Consider the following 18845-nt stretch of genomic DNA (forward strand, 5'->3'; position numbering starts at 1 on the left):
CGTGTGGTATTCCACTCAATTCTGCTGGTGAGGGGAAAGGGTGTCAGAAGGGCACTAACAGGACACTCAATACTTGACAGCTGGTGACAATGTTGCAGGTTCTGTGACCATGGTACCTTGCTTACAGATCAGCTACTGCTTGGGAGAGACTGGATCCACCTCACTACATGGCACAAAGACATTTTTACCAATAGGATGGCTGGCCTCATAAGGATGATGAGGGACTAAAAGAGTAACCAGCAGTCCTGTGAGGGATTTGAACATGGTTGCTGAGCAAACAGCATACGGTCATGTGACTGGAACAGATTACAAAAATCAACAAAATGGGGCTTAAGAAGGGTCATCTTCACCACTTGCACGTAAGCAAGGAAATGCCTACAAGGAACCATTACAGACAGATTGCTGAAAACCCTTCTAGAAACTCCACATGCTGGGACACCTTTCTGAAATGCCTGTACACTAATGAACATGGTATGAGGAATATACACAATGAATTAGAAATCAGCATGCATTTGTGGGGCTATGAACTTGCTGGGATAGCAGTGGGACAGCTCCTGTGACTGAAGTAGGAGTCAGGGATGGAGTATGGGCAGGGATACCACCTGCTAGATCAGGCTGCCCAGGGCCTTGTCCAACCTGGCTTTGAACACCCCCAGGGTTGGGGCATCTACAACTTCTCTGGGAAACACGTTCCAGTACCTCACCATCCTCTGAGTGAAGAATTTTCTCCTAACCTCTTATCTAAATCTCCCCTCTTTAAGTTGCTTTTAAAAACACCCCCCCTTGTCCTGTGATTGTTTGCCTGAGCAAAAAGTTGTTCTCCATCTTTTTTTTACAAGCCCCCTGTAAGTATTGAAAAGATGCAATGAACTCTCCCTAGAGCCTTCTCTTATTCAAGCTGAACATCTCCGGCTTTCTCAGCCTTTCTTCATAAGAGAGGTGCTCCAGCACTCAGACCAGCTTCTTAGCTGGGCCCTCTTCAATAGATCAAGATCCTTCTTGTGATGGGGACCCCGGACATGGACACTAACAACCACTAGCAGAACAAACTAAGTATCCTCTCCTTTCCTTTACAGACTTCAACACCAGACCAAAGCAATAATATGATACCAAAAAAAACAGATTACTTTGAGAAAATGCAACTTCTTTTCAGCATATTTAATTCATATATGTAAAATTCACCTGCTCTCAGGTGGTGCCACAAACTTCCCCCTTGTTTCAGTCTTAGTCCTGCCATTTTTCTCCCACTTTCCCTGGATTCTGCCCACACATCTCCTAATAGAATCACGGTTTACTATAGAAAGCAGGTTCATTACTGCAAAGTTCTAGAGTGGCTTTGTAGTATACAGCTCAGCAGGCTTCCCTGGAAAGAAGCAACCCATCCCTATTCACAGTGCAAGCTCAGCTTGGGTCACAGTTGTTCAACAACCTCCATTTCATCTCCCAACCCTACCAGCTGAAAAAATAGATTATATTAGTCCTCCAGAATAGATGGTCATTTTTTGGAAAGGGAGAAAAGGAGATAAAAACATAAGCAAGAGGGAATTTTCCTAAGGTTTCTTGTGTTCTCTCTTCCCACTTGCTCCCTAGCCTGAAAGCTTGACATACTACATTATTGTCATGTATTACTTATAACATAGTGCTTTTAAAAGTTCTTTCACTTCCGTATCTATGCACATTCCCTTGCAATGACTAAAAAAGCAACAACAGAAGACCCTGAAGAATATGCAGAAAACATTTTCTACTATAAAATATCTTACCTGAGGAGGATGAGGATGCCAAGGAGGCTGAAGAGGATGATTCAAGAGAACTGCTGAAGAGTGGATCCCATGCCAGAAGGTCACTGTTCCCCTTTCTACAGTAAGAGTTACAATAAGAATATAAGTGAAAGGCATATATACTTATAAAAACAATCAAATTACAACTTGGATAGTTCATCTTCTACATTAGTTAGTCCTTGCATCTCAAAAGAAAAAAGTACTTACAAATTGTAGGTCAAGGAACTCACACATAAGTAAACTATCTGAACTGATTGCTTTATCACCTTGGTAACAGTTAGCGTTTGGGTATATATCATTATGTTAGTACTTATCCTCATTTTCAGTAAGAATTATATTTACAAACTGATTTGTTTCATCAAACACATATATGAACAATCTTAAACGCTCTTAAAAGGAAACTAACCTTGGCAATTTAAACATAAGTTTTTAATAAAAAACAGTATTTATTGATTATGTAATTTTTAATATCAATTGAGACATCACAACAAAGCAACTGCATTAGGACGGCAAAAACAAGTGAACAGGAATCATTACACAATTAGTCCTTAACTCATACCACACAAGATATGCTTAAAACAGCAGTCGAAGTTTCCAATGGGTTTCTAAGTATTGGATCAAAATAAGAACAAATTCCCCCCAAACTTCATTCAACATAATATAAAAGTTGAACTTACTCATTAGTTGGTGCAGGAAGTTTTGATTTTGTTAACTCCTCACCTAAGCAAAGGACAGAGTAGTATGACCAAAGCTGTGATACACTAAAATAAAAATCTTTCAGCTTTATTACACAGAAGTAGTAAATGCTTATCACTGCAGTTCAAACTTTATCACAGATTATTAAAATGGAAAGAAGATGCACTATCTCTGATAACATAAATTCAGATATCCTGAAATACCTTCTGGAAGGACTAGACAGAGCAGTACATTTTGGGAGAAAGTACTGATCGCTTGAAATTTCATCCTTATATTATTCTGTTTACACCAACTTTATTCTTCAGCAAACCTGTTCTCTTTTCTAACTGGAAAAAAAAAAAAAAAGAAAACCACACATACAAAAAACCTAGAGGATATACTTTCTCTCTGAAAGATAGTACTTAGTGGATTTGTAGATCTGTGGATCACACCTAACTAGAGATGGTGGAAGGGTTTTAAGAAATTGCACAAGAGTCATTTCCCTTTGCTCTTGGACTTGTCACAGACAGCCTCATCTGATTCCCAGAACAGGGAACAAATAAGTACATAGAAACTGAGATCTTCACATACTTTTACGGTATTGAAATTTAGACCACATAACTTAATTTTGTCCTTTGAATTTACCACTAGTAGTTCCAAAGAAATATCACAAAGGCACCAAAAATAAAAAATCTATTTTCATGCTAAGTTGAAAAACTAACATAAATAGACTAAAAGTTAAATATTGTACTTACTGGATGAATTTCTGTTCATTTGTGCCTGAAACAAAAGAAAACATATTATTGTTGTTGTTGTTGTTACAATTGCCAAATAAAACACTTAATAGTCCCAGGGCTCGTATTTCCACTCAGTCTTCCATGATATTTTACTTTCAGTGCCAGGCAGAACATTCTGGAACTTGCAGAACAATAGAACCAGAGCCATGACACAGCAACCACTGCAAACCTGTCATACAGTATATGAAAAGGCAGGAAAGAAGATTGCAGAACTGACAAAGGGAACAGTATTACCAAATTTCTTTTCAGGCTAGGCCAGTAGAATTTCACAGCTTTCGTATAACATGAAAGCTGCATCGTGTCTGACAGATAAGAATAGAAACATTCCTAAAATTTTCTCAACTCCCTCACATAGTAGACTTACTAGATTTTCATTTGAAAACATGAATAAAAAGCCATTCTGTACTTACAGGACTGTGTCTCTGCTTTCGAAACATGGGTGAAAAAAGAGAAAAATCACTGTTAATATATTAGTATTACTTTCCTTGAAATCAGAGCCATCCTAATTCTACTCTGACTATTGCACTAGAATACTTCAAAGCTATTTATTTCTAATTTCATCTCTTGGTATAAAGAATAATACTGTGGTTTGGCAGAATACATACAGTAAAGATGCTCTTTAAGAATTGCATGTACCTACATCATATAATCAATTTTAAAGGTTTGTATATTATTGAATACTCATTAGTTAAATAAGTAGGCAATGCAATGCACGCTTAACTCCACATTTATTCAAATTCATTGTGGTGGCAATGGTGGAAAGACAAGGATTGAGCACTTCTCAGACTTAAGAAAAGTTAAAATCTGAGAAAATTACTTAGTATTATATTGTGATAAACCGCATGAAAGATAATCACGTGCACAGTAAAAAAAAAAAATTATAAAATTTTAACCTAGAATAAATTCTGGACAGTAAATTACATGTTTACGGTAAAGATTTCTTATCACTTTTCTTCTCTATTCATTATAAATACAAAGAACAACACTACTTACGGATGTTGCTGGAGAAAGGGCAATGTTCCCTATAGATACTTTTAATTCATCCAAGGAAGGCATGGTATATTGAGAGCTATTATTTGGCTGTACAGGTTTTATTTCTATATGGAACCTCCTGGGTTCATCATCTTCAGAGTCAGAATCACTGGATGAATAGAAGTGGTTCTCTTTGGTATGTTTTTCTCAGTTAAGGTGAAGTACTACAAATTCACTTACTTTACAAATTACAAATTCATACACAACCGATAAACAGTACTGCCTAAACTATTTGTGGAGGTATACAGACATCTCAAATAGATCCCACAAGACAGAGTAAAAAAATTCAGTTTTCATATCCCACTCGTCTTCAAAATGGTATCCCTGTTATGAAAGGCACTACCACATACTATAACTGAAAATGAGCATATTTGAAGGCATCCAGATAAAAATAAAGATTTTGCATTGGCAACAGTTCTGTATGTTAAATTAATGATTTGTAAGATTCCACCAAGGATCCTCATGCATGTATGAAAAATGTATGAACTGCAGAAATCCTTAAAAAGCAAGTAAGGGAAAACACTAGGCTTTCTAAATAGCAATGGAATGCCATGGTACCTGTACCAACCATAACAGCAGAGGAAGCAGCAGCAGCCACCACAACTTGACATTTTTGCAGAGTGGCACGACAATTTTGCAACAAAGCATGCCAGTTACACAGGAGGCTGCACAGTAAATGAAACACCAGAATCAGCTACTTAAAACAGTGTCAACATTCCTTAAAAATGAATCACAATGACAACTGAGCCCTCAACACAAGCGAAATATATAGATGAACTTAGACTTGATCCTTTTTATGTACATATACTGCGCTGGGAAAACCTCTGAAAGGCCTATGCTAAGTCTTAAAAGATGCATTTGTTTTGACAAGAAACAAGGTAAAAAATTTTCTCTACTCAAAATTTTCTTGCCACGTGGGGGGAGAACACATACCCTAAACATTGCTTTCTTTTTTTTTTTTTTTTTTTTCCATTTGAAAAAATGCCAGCCATTTGAATGAAATCTCTTGAAAGTATTTCCTGACAAAGATTAAAACCCTGAACCATAAATGCAATACAAATCCAATTTAACTTAAAGAATCCCTGAGATCTAGTGAAGAAAAATTCAAATGTCTCCATCTTACAGGCTATCCGTCATCAAAAATGGATGACATCTGGAAAAGAAAATTTTAAGACAAGCCATTTTTCATTTCACAAAATTGCCTTGCCTGTAAAGTTACCCAGTTTTATGACTCATATACTACAAATCAGGCTGTTGCATGCAGGTCTATTAAATGGTTACTGTCAAAAATTATTTTGATCTGAATGACGTGAACTGAAAGGTCAGCCAGTAATTTTTAGGATGAGTGTTCTTCCAACACTTAAGATTGGCCTTACTAAGATAGACTGCCATTACGGTAAATTTATGTCCTCCAACAAATAATCTTAAGAGTTCCCATCAGCAGAATAAATATCCACTCTTGGATACTAGTGGGAGGAAAAGAAGAAAGGAACTGATGACTTCCTGAATCAGGTCAAAAGCTTCTGAAGGTGAAGGGATTGCAAATCATTGAACTTTGTCACTAGATGTATGGCTGTTTCCATTTCTTCATGACAAAAGGAATAGTGGAGAAAATGATGTCTGGCTGGGTGAATCTTTTTCAAAGAATGGATGTTACTCACTGCATTTCCTAAATATATGCAAAACATGAAATAAAGCCCTCCACAGAACTGGATAATTCTGTCACTTTTATATCTGTTTTCTAAACGAGAGAGAACATGACTGTTTTCATCAGTACAGGAATCTTCTCTGGGTGCAACAGAAGCATATTCTGCAGGGATGATGAAAACAGAAATTGTGATGAACTGTTTCACTTTAACGTGATTTCAACTTGTTAAAAATTGTCACTAAGATAAATGTAAGGTGTAAATTTACCTTTTATTTCTAGGCCTACAAAAAATCAGTGAAAACGTTTCCAAAAATTAAGGATCTTGCCAACACCATAGGCTTGCTTAGATCTATAGCAAGCCAGATTTCAGCTCCTGAATACAGCCTGCCTCTGCTTCTGATAGGAGAACAAAAGAAGACAAAAATATTTTCCTTCAAAGGAAGAGCAGAATAAATCATGAGTCTTCATAAAAAATTACTCGTAGTGAAAATGTATTCTACATATCAAAACAATTACTAAAATAAAATAAAAGCTGGAAGCACCAATTAGAAAAAGCATGTGGTGGAATGACATAATAAAGAAATGTTATTTCTAGAATGTTGGAGCTCCCAACCTTTCTAATGGTATTATAAAAATGTGGGAAGGGTGTGGGTATATGTGGGTTCATTATGCTTAAAAGAGTTCTACTTCACAAACTCTCTGAAAGGTTTTCATGGAGAAAGATCTTCATGGTCACCTTAAAGCTTTTGTTCAGGCTTTCTGTTATTGTTTTGTTTTATTTACTGCCAGACAAAGAGTATCCTTTTACAGTTCCTATGATGTCTGATCTAAATTTTAACATTTATACACAAAAAATCTTGGCCAGACACAATTTTGTATAGTTTGCAGAAGCTATGAGCATAAGACTACAAAGTTGCAACAAAAGCTTGAATGACGTCTTCCTTTACTTAAAGCTTTAATCAGTACTTGCACTCTTCAAAGAACTGTAACAACATCAAATAATTTGGTACAACAATAGTAAAAAGGATATCCTGTGTTGTTTCTGGTTTAATGCTGTATCCTTCATCATCTACATCAGGAATGTTCTAAAAACAAACAAACAAAAAATGTGGTATTGACAAGTAACTAAAAAACGTTCTTACATCAGACTGGATTTTATGTCAATGACAAATTAAAATTTGATTACGACAGCTCATGAAAATCATCACTATTCACCAATAATTATTGCAGTTATCTCATGTTATGGTCTATAATTCGGAAGTAGAGTGACAGGCAAGATACCTCAGAACAGGCTGCAGCAAAACAACCTCTGAATTTCCTGTGAAAAATGGCAGTTTAAATGCAACTGTTTTTACTGGTAGGTTAGCAAAAAGGTCAGTAGCAAGTTACCTTTATTGCTGAGTGTCAAATAAGTCTACAGGTTTTTGGCTCCAAATATTTTCCTAGTTGCTACTTCTAATTCTTTCAGCTGAGCCCTTTGAGGCTGTGATGGTGCAGGAACATAACATCTACTAAGCACTAGTTAATACTTCAGTAAGTGAGTAAAAGCATTGCAGGCTATACAGGTTGCAACTTTTCTCCCCCTTGATAAGGCAGCAAGCCTGCTTTAGCAAAGAATATGCACATCAGTTAAAAAGCATGGATGAAAATTAAAAATACATCCTCAGCACTGCCCTAGATTTTCAAAGCTAATAATCATTCAGGAACTTCAAACCATTTCAGTTTTTCAGGTCTTCCACGCATTTAAACATAAATAGAAGAGAATTATGCTAAAAATCATTTAGAATGATTTAGAATGAATTTATAAAAACATAATAATGTCTAGATTCGTATAAAAAGTGATTTATTCTGATGTATCAATAAGTTTATCCTTTCTCTATTAGAAAACAGGTACGGGTAAGCAGTTTGACTGAAAAAGAAACACATATTATGGCCAAAATGTATCTTTCTGATACAAGTCATGAGATACAAGAAAATAACTTATACTAGACTGCCAGTTGGCTAGCGAACAGCCACTTGACTTCACCTAAAATTTGAAGGCAAGCTTAAAGAAATATTCAACCTGAATAGCTTTAGAATTACAGAGGAAGACAAACATATAGTTGCTCTTCTGTTCATTTTATAGGCATCACAAATGTGGTGTCTCATATTTTACTAAAAGACATTCTTTTCTGTACAGCTCTCTAAATCTAACACTTCTGAATTAAGTGTAATGAATTTAAACATAGACCAAGCTTTATGCTAAAAGGAGTAAAAAATATGATCACATACAGGAGATACAATACAGTATAACAAACTAAAACAGCATAACAAACTAAACAGCATAACAAACTAAAGCAAAAAATATATTTAAACACAAACTTTTAAATACAGAACATCTAGATGCAGTTTCTTGGAATTTGGAACACTGCCTTCACCAGCATTTGATTTAAAAAAAAAAATAAAAACAAAAAGAAAAGTAACACCATCAACCCCCCCTCCAAAAAAAAAAAAAAAAAAAAAAGAGGTAATAAGAGTAGGATCACACGGTCCAGTACCTTAGCTCTACTTGTTCAAATCAGGGTTCTTTGCTACGCTTGACCTCAGGCTGACCTTGTTTATATGCCAAAAAACACTAATGAAACTTGACATCAAAGTAAACAGAACAAAAACATACAGCTAGAGGGTAGGTACATGTTCTTATTACAACTTCTGAATTCTGAAGTGATTTAGTTGTCATAATAGACACTTTTCAATAGATTTGGATCACTCATGGTTAAGATGAATTGAAAAACAACTATCTTCAAATAGACAACATTTAATTTTTCTTCCAGCCAGGCCATATATGTAAAAGATATTATTACTCGGGACACACAGCACAAACAACTTAGCTGACAAATCTGTCTGTTTAGGTTTATAATTGTGAAAAAAAAAACCTCAGTTTGAAGAAGATATTTTCATTGCATTATTTTAGCTTATTGAGTAATCTCTAAGATAAATTGTATCTGTACAAAGCACTAAAATCTTAACTTTCTTTAAGTATGCAATTTCTTTCTTAATATTTTTATCTAAATATTTTTGATCTTGAGAAGATATTTGAAGCAGCTATTTCTCAGCAATGTTACTTTAGCATATAGCCTGTATAACTTCAGACAAAAAGTTAAAATTAATATTTTCAAAACAGATGGAAAATGTACAGCCTAACTTCTGAACACATGAACTGTAAAAGTCCTTGCTCTTACACCTCCAGGACTAGATTGCTTTTCTTTTTTTTTTTTTTTCCTAACACTTTCCAAAGAACTTTATTTGTACTTCTTTTTTTCTATTTTGAAATTTGATATATATATATATATATATATATATATATATATATATATATATATATAATTTAAAACTTCTGACTTTCCATAGTGTAAGCTTTCAGAAATCATCAGGCATTATATTTCCAGGTTCCTCCATGATTGATTTTGATCTTGTACAAAATTCTTATCATTCTTAAAATGCCTTCAGTATCTCATTAAATACCTTAATGAGATACTGAATTCACATTTTTGTATAACTATTAACAGATAATGGTGAATCAATGAACTTTTATACTGACAAATTGTGTCATATACAAGCAAAATGTTACTTCACTGTCTTACTTAAAATTAAGTAGTAATTTCAAAATACTGTTTTCATGGTGGTCAGTTTTCCTTATTTTCTGACACACAAGACTGTTATTTACTAATTTACATTTAGTAACAGTACTAGAAGACACAGCCCTTTAGATAAGCTACATATTCACAAAATTGATGTTAATGAAGGCATTTACACTTACCAAGCTAAGCCTTCTCCACACTTCTACAAAGACAGAACTATATGTAAGGTGGTAGATCATGGTGCATCTTTCAAATACCAGGCATGCAATATAGTCAAGACCTGATTTGCCTACCGCAATGAAATGAGGAGAAAAAATATGACCTCCATGTATACATGTCATTTTCGAACTTCAGCAGAGAGGAAGAAGATCTTTACAAATTTTGGTTTTCCATAAGAGCTAGTTATGAATGTGAGTGGGGATGAAGGTTTATCCCCCTACCCAAACGCTTTATTTATTACATTCACAGAAAAAAGTGCTCAATATGGACATGACTTGAACTCTGAAAGTCTCTGGAAAGTGTACTTCCTAGGAAGAAGGCTTCACATTCTCAGAAATTCCGCTAAGTGACTAAATATACTGGTACAAAAAAGCACAGAGTTTTTCCCTGTGCTTGCAGATGTAATACAACACATTACTGATTAAGTTAGTATGTAGTTTCGAAGAAATATATATATATATATATATATATATATATATATATATATATAATTTTAGATTTTATAACTCGATCTTTACATTAGTATGTTTTACACACTTTCTGAGATGAATATTTTTTTAAAACAGAAATATAACAAAAGGACATAATGAATAACAAACTAAAACTACCTATACAAAAAGCGTAAGGAATGGAAATTCTATTGCCATTTTCAGAGTTTGGGTCAATACTTTGGCTCAAATTCCTTGTTCTATCCCATCTGGCATTTAAAAATGGAAGATGCCTAAACCACTACCACGTTATTGGCTCATCCAAGGTACACACAAATGATGAGAGAGGAGACAGCTACAGTCTAGATACTTTATTTGTCCCTTCCTCAGCAACATCAGCACTACTCACGGCTTGGTTACTGGGTCAAAAAACAAAGAACCTTAACTGATCTTCAAGTCTTCCTCAAGGTGCGCTTCAAGATATTACTAAGCAGAACAGTTCACTGTTTCTTTTTTTTTTGCTTGATGAACTTTCTGTCATTTTACTGAGGAAGACTGACTTCTTTCTGTACGCTCAGATCAACAATCTCAAAGCACACTCAAAGTGAGCAGTTGAAGCTTATATCCTGGAAGAAGAGAAAAAAAAAAAAGAGCCTCTCTACTTTTAACATATTTAAGATGCAAATTTGACCCAGGTACATCCTCATGGCTAAGACTGTTTTACATTACGTTCTCAGCCTCCTCTCTTCAGGGTGTATACAAAAGATATGAAAGAAGAAAGCATCCAGTCACTTTCTTTCACTGCCAGAGATGCAGAAAGAAAACAAAATGAGTATTCATAGTGCTCCCCTCCTGCACTGTGACTATAAAGGTTCATATTCTGTATCATCATCAGCTACTCAAAACAGATCAGAAGTGAACATTACAAAATACAAATAAAAAGAAAAGCATTTGAATATAGCAATCCAGATATAATTAAGGTTGTACTCATGTTCCACAAATTAATGACAATTCCAAATTCAATCATTCCCTAGGAATAAAAATGATGTATAATTACATAGAATCTTAATTATGCTATACCCTTTACATATTAGATTAATGAAAACTTTTTGATGCCCCAATATTGTTTGCATTCCATTTTCCAAGGAAAAAGGGTTCGGCACTATGTTCTGTGCATCTGTGATTCCCTTCTTAATTACTTTTGAGCTTACTGGACAATTTGAAATGGATTTGACAGAAAGAACAGAGGACTCAAAGATAATTACATTACTACAGTTTTCATGAAAATAGGCAGTCAAGTAGAAGAGAGGTCTGCTAGTATCCCAACCAAAGGAAGGGCTGCAATCCAAACTCAGACCTTACTGGACGTAAGTGGAACCTTGTAAATGCTTTCCTAGAAGAAAATTTCTACTAGATCTTCTATCTTCCTATACACCTACAGACATGTCAAAACTCATGGGAAACAAGACAATTAGTTCTGCCCATGGAGCAACTTGCTAGGGAATAAACACACAACCAAACTTCAATTGCTGTCTCCTTCTACTGTACACACAGCTTTCTACTTAATTATTAAGGCTTTACTTGATGGAAGTTATATGTGTAGCCTGATATATAATATCACATGAGTTTCATATCTCATGACATACTGTGATCCATACTTCAACTGAGAATGCTTATTGAAGTGTTCAACCTCTTTAACAGAAAACAGTTCTAAGTACACAGCTGCCTTCAAACTCATAATCACATAAAAACCTGTTATAGCAACTACAAAAAAAATCTTGATAGCAATTAATGATTTTTTTTTCATTTGAAATAAAATTATATTTTCCAATATATACAATCTAACAGCTGCATAAAAAGGATGAGTATAAGCACATAGCTTTAAGTATAAGCACATAAGCACTTTAAGAACTTTCATTTTGGTACAAAAGACCTTTCTTAGGACAATCTTGCTGTTTTGTTTTCTGAAAACAGAGAATACAGGTCAGAATACACTGCATTATACATTTTGGACTACTGACAAGACCCTGATGGAACTGGCTACTTAGTATCTATTTTCAAAGATACACGAAAAAATGGATCTGGTAGATAACTGATATAACCATGGATAACTGGTAGATACAGTATTGAAAGTCAGTTCTTGCTGGTTACTCAGCTTCTAAAAAGTCAATATATTTACTTCTGTGTTTAAAATTACAAATATCTATAAGGTGGTTACTTCTCCTACAGTCCCTTCTCTTGAGTGAAAAACAACTAAAATTCTTGGCAAAAAAATAAAAGCCAATTTTAAGAAAAAGATCATGATAATATAAAAGCCAGACATTGAGATTTTTAGTAATTGACCAAACATGACCAAAATCAAAATATTAACCATTAGTACGGGACACCTTAAATAAGCTGAATTTTCTAAGGATTCATCCTCAGTATTTTTCTAGCAATCGAACAAAAATAATACTTCCTTTTTCTTTTTGCAATAATTCTATTTCAAGTTCAATTTCTTGAAACATGTAATGTATTGTGAAGATGTATACCAAATGATCCTCATAGAGATAGCCAGGTACAATAATTACTAGCAATAATTACTTAGACCAAGTTTGCAAAATGAAACAGAAAAGATGCCTTACAGTAAGACAAGAAAAAGTGAAAAAACATATGAAATGTCACCTTCCAGAGGAGGATGCCAACCCGAAGTACAAGACTACACTCAGGATAAGTTAATTTTAAGGGGTGAAATGAATCTCATCTATGGTACATTGCATCATTTTTCATGACAGTAATGGGTTCTGCTACTAAAGCATTCTACCATTCAGAATAATACTTTTGTTTGTAAAAAGCAAGAAGAAATGATAGACCAATTTTTAAATTCCAAATGTAATCAAAAAATTGTGGGCGTTAAAAAGAAGAGGAGGCACTGAAAGTATCAGTTTTGTTGTTAAACACTACGATAGCTAGTGTTTTTTTGCTTGTTTTTGTTTTTTTTTATATATATATAAATTAAATCTAGACAGAACAACTAACTTATATGATCATATGGTGTGCCTCATGCAGCCAGAATGAATGTCAGACTCATTTACAGTTGAATTAATTATCTTCTAAAAACATAGAGACCAAAATAAGCAAGGAAGAAAACAAATACTGCAAGTCAAACCCGGTTGTGCTTCACTCCAGTGACTCAACCTGAACTGTCAAAAGACATTATTTCCATTAAAAGCCTGATAAACTTGCTTTAAATTAAGATGACTTTATACAAGATAAAATAATTGTCTCATATGATTCTTAGAGGGCTGTGCATACACATGCAGTTCTATTATGTGGCAAATTTTACCTTTCTTTAAAAACTAAATTCCTCAAAAAAAAAAAGTTTTTATACTACATACTAAAACTTACAGACATTATATGAAAAGATGAGAAATTCACAACAGGTGCACATGGAGACTAAAATTGTTTAAGATAACTGGCATCTAAATAAATTAACTGAAAATCAACTCAGTCTATCCAAAGTCACTTAAACCATTCTGTAAATTATTCCCTACTGTAGCTACAGGGAGTTTCAATATCCATTACATATAATTCAAGACAACATCTATGATTTTAAATAAAAATAAAAGACTTAATTAAGGAAATAAAAAACTATTAACATGTGTAACTGTTACTTATTTTAATTTAATAAATAAAATTCTAAGATGTAGCACAGATCAATTAAGAGCAACAAAAGACAGACCACAAAAAGCGTGCATCTAGAAATTCTACATTTAAAGCAGTATTTTACAAACTATATTCCTACATTCTATTGCCATCAATCAAGCAGAACTCCATTAATTTCAGAAAGGTCCTCCAGGGAGACAGTAGTAAAGCAGAAGAACGTGATGATGCAAAGTTGGGTCCACATGAGAATATAGTGAACTTTTAACTCACTCAGAATCTATTAGTCAAGCAGTTCAAACTATTAACTGGCAAAATAAAGTAGCTATTAATTGCAGTAAGAATATCCTGTTTAAACCTAAAATTGTTAGGAAACAAACACATTATAGATGCATATTTTGATGTATTGCGAAAGATTATGATCTGAGAAAAACTTAACACTTTAGTTATGTTAGCAAAATACTAAATTCTCTATAACATAAATAATACTTTGCAAGGACTATATATAAAGTCTTTTTTTGTTCGTTTGTTTTTTAAATTGCACTGTTTAACAATGTTAGCATAAACATTTGTGTAAGAAATAAGTCTACTTACAACTGAGTCTGTGTCTGGACACTCCCTATTAAAAAAAATAAAGAATATACACAATTACAAAACACACAAATGACTTTATTCATCCAGTTCTGTTTCTACTTCAGTGTTTCAGATTAATTGAAAATAATAGAAGTTAACCCCTTTGCCTCTCAAAGTCTATTATAATTTTTGCAATAAATAAACCACATTCAACTGAACGAAATTTAAAAAAGAAGCTAAAAGTTTATGGTGAAAACACTACAGAAGAAAAATTCACAATAAATGCTTTAAAAATAAACTCACTTCATAGCAAAGAAAAAAAGAATCAAGGGAATTCAGGAGTACTGTGATTTACTTTGAATGAATAACTTAAAGAGTCAGGTCTCTGTGGACAATGTGCATAATAAGTACAAGTCACCAGACTCAATGAAACATTTTGGATAATAACTAGCTCTTCAAACAATTAAAACTATTCTTAAAGGAATTCAGATCTTCTTTCTTTTGGAAATTCATTCCTAGTTCATGCTTGTCAAGTAAAGTTGCAGCCAGGCACCAGAAAGTGCAGGAAAAAATAAAAGTATCTTCTTAAGAAACACTTAAAAAAATAAATTTAAAAAGTGGTTGTAAGGAATAGTGATTACAGTGATCTCTTCCCACCAATACAAACAAAAAAAACAGAAGGAATTACATTTACTGTATGTGGGGATACCTGAGTAGCATACAGGTGATTAAATCCTCTCTAATCTGCACCCTCAGGAACAACTCCGTAAATGCTAGTACAACTGAACAACCACATTTTGGTGCTGTCAAATTGAACATTCTAAATTTGTACTTATGAAAAATTTAAGAAAGGGAAAAAAAAAAAAAAAAAAAAAAAAAAAAAGAGAGAGAGAGGAGAAAAGATTTTGGAGCAAACTACATCACCTCCAAAAGGTTAAAAGAAGTTATAAGTAAAAACTACAGTGTCCTTAAAAACAGGTTTGAAAACTTGCTGACATGGAAACACGAACACAAAATTCAGTCCAGCCTATTAAGGAACACAGTGAGATGAAGGGTCTCATCTCGTCTCCTCTCCCCTAAAAGGCTGCACACAAAAGAGAATGTGTGTAACGAAATCAAATTGTCCTATGTCATACCGCCCTCTGCTGGCTAAACTGAATTCATAGCAACAGAAGCAGCTACTTTAAAAGCTATTGCAGCTTGAAGTATTAGACTTCTCTCAAAAGGTTCTAAATGGTGGTAAGGTGGAAAATGAGGACATCAGGTTTTAGATGGATGTGCTTTTATATTGTTAGATGCATAATCTTTTAACATTAAAGAACTGGGTCATGCTTTTAGTATAATGCAACATTGCAGCAAATGGGGGCTTTGTGAGGGAATCTAAAAATTTTAGCTAAAAACTAAACCAAATAAATCATGCAAAGCAGTAATTAGCAAAACAAGCAAAACCCTTGACTGAACCTGTACAGCAAGAGCATAAAGTGTATGACAATTACTTGTGTAAAAACACTACTGGGCACAACATCTGGTTTAGGTGTCAACACTTCAGAGATTGATAAACTGAAAAGCCTACAAAGCATGAGTTATTTATTCTAGGTCTGGAAAGCATGTCCTACACAAACTAAGCAGACTTCCAGTCCAGTTTAACAAGAAATTAAGAAAGCACTCTCTGTGTGCAGCGAAGTTGCTGATACAGAGCTCTATCATGCACAGTTTGTAAGCTGATCATCAGTTGAAGATGAAATCAAGCAAATACAGACTAGCAGTAAAACTCAAAATAGATGATAAATAACTATTAGAATATTTTATTTAAGAACTTAATGGATCCTCTATACTTGAAAAACAAATATTATACCACATGAAGTTCTAAATATGTGATAGAAATTCTAGACTAGTGCAAGAATCTTTGTAAAAACCTACGGCATGTGGTGTACAGTAAGTCAGTATCATGCAGTTATATTTCTTTCTGTTTGACCTCTACATCTATTCTTTTTTGTGTTGTGTGCAAATATAGAAACAAAATATATATATATAAATCAAGTTTTGGAACTTAATTTCCCATTTCTGGCTGCATTCGTTTTTGTTATCTGGTGACATCACTATGTAATGAAAAACAGTATTTTTCCCTGGAAGAAACACTCAGATTATCTTTGAATTTTAAATATAATTTCTTTGGAAAATGTCAGCTTTCACAAAAGTATTGAGACCCAATGGATAAGCACACAAAGATACTCGAACAGTACAGAAGCCAATTTTCAACTATCCGTACCAAAGACAATTTCTTTCTGTGATGGGTCAAGCAAAAACATGACTTCTGAGCAAGGATACATTAAGTGATATACCTGCAACGAATCATTTTGGAGCTTCCTGGCCTTTTACTGGCTCCAGAAAAATAATATTAAGAACCTTCAGTCTTTGCTGGGGCCATATTAAATTTCATTCATCATCTGCCAAAGAATGGATGGAAGAAGATGCTTGGCTTGCAAGTTAATAAAAAATACAAGAGATCAGCTTGTTTAACAACCCATGTAGTGGTAAAATATTTTTTTGTTGGACCGAAAAGCTGACAGCTATAGAACTCAATCGTGTAACAGTATTTAAAACTCAATATGCAAAATCACTACTTTGCAATGCAGTAAATGCAAGGAAAAAAGGCTAATGAATGTACATAGTGCTGTTTTACATGGTGAATTTTGCATCACAAAAGAAGTGCAGTAAACAACTTTCTAGAGAGAATTCATACTTGTAAAACGTGCACAAAAACTCTTTTAAGCTCTAGTATCATCATTCATAACACATTATTTTAAATATTTTAAACTAAATAATCAGAAAAAAGTTTGTAACTTTATTTTTAGGTTACTGCTGACCAAAATCATACTGCATACATTTTTCTCATCATTTACTTCAACGTAATTAAGTATGCAAGAGAGGGTGGGGAAAGATTAAATCACAGAAAGAACTGAAATATAGAAGAATGAGTTAAAGCAAATAACACCTTTGAGCCCCAGTTGCATCTTCCTTGACAGCATGAAGAAAAAGGATGGTTTAGAAGCGTATCACTATTTAAATCAAACACCAAAAGAAAAATAGCTATAAGGCACTTTTTGTATGTGTAAATAATTAACATCTGCAGTTCTTAGGTTATGAATTTTTCAGAACTGTATTAAAAAAGAATGTATACAGACGTTGCCACCTTGAAAATGTTTCTATATTGTTACATTTCTGTTAAATTGCAAGCTATTTCTGTTGAATAAAATATTTCTATTGAGCAACTACTTCTGGAAATTTAGAACCAAATACTCTGTAATACAGTAACCGTAATTACTAATACATGGAATGCTACCAATCCACGCAAGAACTTTTATTTAGACTCACTTTCTGGATAGTCTTAACTCCTGGGAGATAGAGTGAATATAGCAGAGGGTATAGCTGGGATATCAATCATGAGTTAAAATGATGATCTCTCTGACTTGAGTGTGCACATCATTTACTGGAAAAACATTCTGTACCATACACAAAAGCTTTCCTAACAGAAGAATAACAGAAGCTTCAGATCTGCAAACAGACATATAGCACTTTTTCCACATCTACAGCTATTATTTCATTAGGAGTTCATGTGAAAATCGCATTATCTACAATGTTCAAATGTAGAACTAAGGAGAACTACTTACCTCTGCAAAGAAAAGAATGAAACATCAGTACATTAATAAGTATATTATTTCCTTTAAAAGCCTCCGTTACAAAATTCTTAAATAGCTGTGATGTTTTCATATTGTTAGCATTTTTCTAACTTAGCTATAAAACCAGTTGTTAAACATCAGTTCAGTTCATGTTTATCTCCGCACCTTCACAAGTTTTCATACAAGACAAAGCTTCAATTTGGGAACATACTTACACAGATTCAGTATCTTTTTCTTTTTTCATTATTCCTGATAAACCAAAAGGCTTCCTCTTCCGTGGTTTTATCCCTATGGAACAAAACCTTTTCTTATTCAAATATCAAAGAGATGAGTATATATCTAGCTGTGTCAAACACTTGTGCATATCAACGTCAATACCTTTTAAATGCTGCTACAACAAGTGATAGAAAAATCTAGCAGTGGAAGTAGTATGGAGAGAAACTAAGGGAACATAAGCTATCTGCAATACATTCCAGTATATTGTTAAGTAACACACCAATAATTTAAGTCATTATAAAACTGATTTGCATTGTACTTGCTATTCTCAACATTCAGTATGCTACACTGCCACTTCTTTTATAAATGGACACACTGCTAGTTCTCAGGAAAGGGACCCAGCTCATGGAAACTCAAGAGAAGCCATTTCCCCTGCTAATCCTGAATAGCCAATGAACTTGGATCAGAAGCTCAAACTGTCCCTATCAGCTACTGCAGTTCAGCATCCTGTTCTTATTTTCCTGAACATTCCTAGTA

The 18845-nt window shown here is 33.9% G+C and overlaps 1 protein-coding gene across 2 annotated transcripts in view; it reads right to left on the reverse strand.

Annotated features, from left to right (window-relative positions):
- Positions 1-18845, reverse strand: part of FCHO2 (FCH and mu domain containing endocytic adaptor 2) — a 93627-nt gene that overhangs the window by 24508 nt on the left and 50274 nt on the right. For both annotated transcript variants that reach the window (XM_084305478.1, XM_084305479.1), the window contains exons 10-16: positions 18308-18380; positions 14434-14458; positions 6958-7015; positions 4232-4419; positions 3209-3233; positions 2456-2498; positions 1761-1855 (exon numbers count right to left, since the gene is read on the reverse strand). In XM_084305478.1, coding sequence (XP_084161604.1) covers positions 1761-1855; positions 2456-2498; positions 3209-3233; positions 4232-4419; positions 6958-7015; positions 14434-14458; positions 18308-18380 — 507 coding nt within the window. The remainder of the gene's footprint in view (positions 1-1760; positions 1856-2455; positions 2499-3208; positions 3234-4231; positions 4420-6957; positions 7016-14433; positions 14459-18307; positions 18381-18845) is intronic.

Source organism: Netta rufina (genome assembly GCF_964035555.1).
Source record: "Netta rufina genome assembly, chromosome: Z".
NCBI classification, from domain to species: Eukaryota; Metazoa; Chordata; class Aves; order Anseriformes; family Anatidae; genus Netta; species Netta rufina.